The sequence below is a fragment of the Triticum dicoccoides genome, chromosome 5A (assembly GCF_002162155.2).
Source record: "Triticum dicoccoides isolate Atlit2015 ecotype Zavitan chromosome 5A, WEW_v2.0, whole genome shotgun sequence".
NCBI lineage: Eukaryota > Viridiplantae > Streptophyta > Magnoliopsida > Poales > Poaceae > Triticum > Triticum dicoccoides.
Genome location: NC_041388.1, coordinates 26,958,814 through 26,964,842, shown reverse-complemented (window position 1 = coordinate 26,964,842; position 6,029 = coordinate 26,958,814). Strand labels below are relative to the sequence as shown.

The following is a 6,029-nucleotide window of genomic DNA, read 5'->3' as shown; positions in this document are numbered from 1 at the left end:
CCTTTCTCCTGTTTGTCGTTGGCACTTCCGCTTTCATCTGCCGCTTCCGATGCCGAGAGGTGCCCAATCACCACATATGCCATGCTCATTCCGGACCGGAGGGTGCAGGTAATGGAGCAGATCCAGGCGAGGCAGGCTGTTCTTTTCGCCGTCGGCCTTCCTCCGAATTCGCCGGAGCCGTCGGAGGTTGAGAGGCGGAGGAGGAGGAGCAGGTGAGGGAGGAGGAGGAGCCGGGGCAGCAGACGCCGGAAGTGGAGCCCATGGAGGAGGAGGATGAGGAGGTGCCTACGGAGGACGTGTTCCCGGCCGCAGGCTTCGCCATGGCGGACGCGGAGACGGAGTACGAGACCACCCAAGCGATGGAGATGGCAGAGCAGACCGCCATCCTCGAGTCCATCCAGGACGAGGCCCATGTCGAGGCCAACCGGCAGTTCATCCGGAAAGAACAGGTGACGACGAAGGCGTTGTTCGCCGAATTGGACGCGGAGACAGAGGCGGAGGAGGTGCCAGAGCTTCCACGGTCGTAGGAGCTTTCGCACTTGCCCGTCTAACCGGCGCTGGGCACGGAGATCGTCGAGATCTATGACGATGAGTAATTTTACCTATGTACCAGTATGTAGGTTTTTATTTGCAAGGGTATTATGGATTTGAGGTATGAAGTTTGAGTTTCATGGTTGTGGAGGACATTTTTGATGTGGCGTTCGGTCATTGTTCGCGGGCACGCCCGGGTGCGTCTACGGGCGTTTGGGGGACGGCTTTTGGGTATTGCGGTTGTAGATGCTCGAAGTACCCACATATAATCATTAAATATTTATTTTTCAGCATTTATATGGTATAAACATATTAAATACAAATATAGTCATCAAATATTTAACTTTACATGTCTCAATGATGCATATATAATGTTTTTCTTCTACAACAGTAGAATGTGAGAATGTTAGTACGTGTGTGGTCATAGTTTTTTTAACCAAACATGTAGTATATATGGAAGTCTATATTCCAAAGAAAGGATTAAATCTGCTAAAATTAGTTGATTTTAAACTTACCACACTTACTCGCCTCCATTTTTATTTACTCCGTATACTAGCTTTGACCTAAGTCAAAATACATAAAGTTTGACCAAGTTTATTGAAAACAATATAATTTTTTACATTAACAAATACATACGATATGAAAATATATTGAATGATGATTCCAATGACATTGATTTGGTATATATTGTGGATGTTAACAAAACTTTTTGTACTACTCCCTCCGTTTTTAAATATTTGTCTTTCTAGACATTTCAAATGGTTACAACATACGAATGTATGTAGACATATTTTTGAGTGTAGATTCACTCATTTTGCTTTGTGTGTAGTCACTTGTTGAAATGTCTAAAAAGACAAATATTTAGGAACGGAAGGAGTATATACTTGATCAAAGTTTAGAAAGTTTGACTGGAGACAAAGCTAATATGCAAAGTAAATAAAAACAAAGGGAATACTATTTGTATACCCTAGTTTACCTTGATCAATTTGATAGATGAGATTAAGTAACAGTTTTGCTAAAGTACATCTAGATGTGTCATAAGTATTGCACATCTAAGTCCTATGTCATTGATCATACATTGAGGTTCGTGTGGATATTTTCTTTTTCTTTTTTTTTCCTCTTTATGCTTGATTCACTCACTTAGATGTGCAATAACTAGAGCATATCTAGATGTGTCCTAGACACACGCAATAAGTAATCCTCTTAAGTGAAGAGCTTACATTTTTTCCCTGCTCATAGCAAAGTACGGGCACATTATTGTAAATGAAAGTATCTTCCTTCAAACCCCCCAAAAAAATTCCCCTGCTGTTCGGTTGATAATTGCAAAAGTCAGAGACGCATAGTTCGGTAACATTGCGGAGCAAAGGAATAGGTCACTCTTGTTGACATCTTAACCCAACAAATCGGATCTTCTTCAGGATCGTTAACTCAACTAGATTATAGCAATTTGCGCGAAAGAAATGAAATGGTCAAGTACGTATCATGCATGCAACATAACGACTCAATGCATGGTGAATGCAGATCTGTAAACCGATGGACGTACGCAGCATGTTTCCGGTGTGTGTGATGCACAAGAACAAAACATGCATATCAAGCGCCTCCGGTGACCCTGCCGTTGAAGATCTCGATGGTGTCGCCGGTCTTGACGTCGTGCCAGCGCAGCGTGCGCTCCTCCTCCATGACGTTCTGCTTGTAGATGAAGAAGTAGGCGCCGTCGTTGGGCAGGAGCAGGTGCGGCGCCGCGCTGCCCAGCTCCGCCCGCAGCTCCTTGACGGCGTCCATGTCGCTCACCTCCAGCGTCGCGGTCTTGGCGCCCCATTTCACCTCCACCGACATCCGCTTGTTAACCTTGCAATTGGCCACCCCGTTCCCGTTCCCGTTCCCGTTGTTGCACGCTGGCGACGGCGGCGGCTGGCGCACGACTACGCGCACCTCCATCTTCATCCCATCGGCCGGCGGCTGGAACTCCGCCAGCGCCTTGTCATCCTCCATCTCGGCCTTGTCCAAGAACACGCTCACCTTGGCGGCGGGAAGCGCGCCGTCCGTACGCTCCTGGAGCGTCTCCTTGAGGCGGGCGACCGTGCAGGACGCGTCCAGTTCAAGCGCGACGCTGCGGCCCTGGCCGAGGGCCGGCCCGGAGGCGACGACGTGGACGACGGCGCCGGGGGCGCTTGCAGCATGGCCGTCAGCGGCGGCGACGGCGGCGGCAGCGGGAGATTCATCCGGCAGGACGATGAGCACGTGGGATCCCTCCAGGATGGGGTAGTGCTCGGTGTCGCGGTCGTCGTCGAGCTCCTTGCCCTGGAAGAAGAGCCGCTGGGACTCCACGGGGATGCCCTCCTGCTTCAGGATGTACTCCTTGATCCTCCGCACGGTGGAGAAATACCAAATCTCGACGACGAATCGGCGGCCCTGCGTCGTCTCGAACGTCACCTCCATCGCGATTCAGCCGCTTGTGTGATTTGTGAAGAAAACGTGCGGCCGAGCATTTTATTTATACACACAATATATGGCATTGCACATCCATCATTTACTCCCATGTTATTATTCTCAGATTTCTTTTGACCGCTTAAAGTGCCTCCTTATATTTCATTAATATGATTATTATTAAGGTTACATCTTTCACCACGCCAGTAGAGGTGCAATATATAGGCATTTATAACATATATTCTCAGATATAACATACCATATGTGTGAAAATTAATGTACGTGCATTTATAACAAAATTTGCATCCATTTTTTTACTCGATGATATTCTGATATCTGCAAAATTATTGTGCAAGCATTTATGAAAATATATTCTAAGATATGTGCATGCATGATGCATCGATCCATGCATGATGCCACATTTCTCAGATAAACTAGACCATAGTGGTGCGCGTTGCCGCGCCCGTCGGTTTTTTCTATAAAATGATAGGAATTTCTATAAATATATTAAGACATGAACCATAAAAGTAAATTTGCATTAAGACCAATAAATATCTCCAGTAATTATTTTTTGTGGGCGATTAAATATCTCAGTAATTAAACATATAAAATTAGTTGATACTGAGCGAAATAGTGCAAAGTCGGTTCGAGCCTTGTGGGTATTTAGTTAGGACTGTCCATGTATAAATGTTCGATTTTTGTTATGCATCCTACCCGCCACCTTGTTAGCCTTTAACTCCAGGTGCATACGGCCTCGCAACATGCTCCAACTTACCATTTGTAAAAAAGCACACCATTATAGTATTTCCCTACTAATTTTTCTTGTATTTAAGCATTTACAGAGCTATAATATATTTTCTTAATAGCACAGATTAACACCTCTTGAAGAATCAACAATCCAAACAATATACCAGTTTAGGGGGTATTCCTAAATTATGAACGCAAAATTTTAGGATGATTCTTAGTCTTCACACCATGTATATTCATAGTAACTCACCACAAATACTTCACTCCATATATATTCAGATAACTTTACTCCATATTCAGATAATTCACATGACACAAATTTTGAGTATATGGCACGACATTTGATAAGACAGTTGGTGAGTGCAAGTCTGTTTCATCAACCAATGCTACCTGCAGATTTTCAACCTTACACGAGGTAAAAGATATGGACCAAACATATAATTATTAGCAGTGGGATTCCTTACCCCTAATCAACCATTAGTTGGAAAGCCTATAGAAAAAAAACACTGGGGCAGAGAGGAAAGTAATTTGATAAATTTGGAAGAAAAATATAATTCTGTCACTACATAGTTAATGATTTCTGTTGTGAGAATCCTTTTTTGCTTATAGTTTCAGCTATTTGTTCTGCTATAGATAGGAAAGTAGAAAAGGCACCTCAAGTTTCAGATTGTCCCAAACTTATGCAAGTTATGCAACAAGATATCTTCCTGCAAAAAAAAGCAACAAGATATTACACTTTTTGTGTATATATAAAGTCAGGATAAATAATTAAGAAGGAAATATACCTTATAAGGTTTGTTCACAATTACCATCAAGAAGGTCGCCGAGTTTCCTTCTGCTCACATAACACCCTGAAACAATTCTTCTAGAGCCCTATAATTTTTCCACAGACGTAAACCACCCACAGATGGTCTCATGGCTGACAGGCTATTGGCAAATAGAGGATCCGAAGAAAACAGTAAGGACTTTTGAGCCATTGAATCCAACACCCTGCAGTAATATAATCAAATCTCGACTGGAATTAGTACGGCAAGATATAGCCTCGTGCATGATATTATACTCCACATCAAGAAAATGGTGAATCAAGGAGAAGTTGATGTATATGCCAAGTAGAGTAGGAAAAATTATAATGCCTTGTTCATCACACTGCCAAAACATTATGAAAAGTAAGAATCTTCCTATCTTTTTAGATCGAACATAATTAAGCTTAGTCTCAATCATTGATCAGAAATTCAGAAGTGATGTGAGATTCTCACCTGACAGAAAAAAGGTTGTCGTGGGACAAATCAAGAAACCTATTATCCCAGTTTTAAATCAATCCAGAAGTAAATCAAGCAACAACGGACTGACCTTGTTTGAGGATGCAACCAGAACCACCGTCCGTTGCACATAGAGAAGGATATCGTAGGCAAAAAGGAGTGTGCCGACGGCAGACAACAATGTTGGAGCAGATGATGCCAGCTTGCAGCCTTGGAGTGAATCCAAGCTGCAAAGCCAATGGAGGCCGGGAAAGTCGTCGAGCGTCAGGACCAGGAAAGGCATGAGGAATCAGGAATTCAAAATCTAAGTAGAGAAATTACATATAATGAACCAAAGAATATAAATAGGCTTATACGAAGTAAGGAGAACATAGGGAATCAGGCCACTAATTGATGCACCACCATCGAACTTGACCAGGGAACAGACCGGCGACACAATCAAATCATACGGGAAAGGGGGAGCGTCGGGAGACAAAGTATATATACACACCACCATTAATTGCCGTCGGCGAGTGGCGCACATCACCCGCGATGAATTCTCCATTGAACTGACAATTGATTGCCTCCTTCAATCCCGGCAAATCCGTTTCACTGGTATGGCTCACGAACAGTCCACCACCGCTTCGCCTGATCGCATCTACCTGCGTAGGAGGCTAGAACCTGCTTGGTCGCATGGTTCACTGCGTCTGCGTGACAGGCAAGGCCGCGTGATCGCATCGCCAAGCTTGGCTCGCGGTCGCTATGCGGGTCTTCATTCATGTCCACCGTACATCACCATGCCAGGGTTGCGGCCGAGCGAGCGTAATAAGGGTCGTGTAGAGGCCTGTTCTTTTCCTCTTTTTTTAGGCAAACTCGCGGCCTATTCTTTTCCTCTAGCTACGGATAAGGGTCGTGTAGAGGATGGGAAGTTGGCCAAGTAGGCCCAAAATAACATCAGTGGCCCAAAATTGTCACCGGAGTAGCGTCCCAGTACGGACAGCGGCCCACGCGGGATTAAAAGCCAGTCGGACGGCCAAAAATGCGTACAAGTGATGATCCAACGGTCTCAAACGCAGATAGCCTGGG

General features: G+C 44.6%; 1 protein-coding gene across 1 annotated transcript; it reads right to left on the bottom strand.

Moving 5' to 3' along the window:
• Positions 1-1,879: 1,879 nt before the first annotated feature.
• LOC119296857 (polyubiquitin-B-like) lies at positions 1,880-2,970 on the bottom strand. Its single transcript, XM_037574896.1, has one exon. It carries the CDS (start codon positions 2,968-2,970, stop codon positions 2,122-2,124), a length of 849 nt encoding a protein of 282 aa, XP_037430793.1. The 3' UTR covers positions 1,880-2,121.
• Between the last annotated feature and the right edge of the window lie 3,059 nt (positions 2,971-6,029).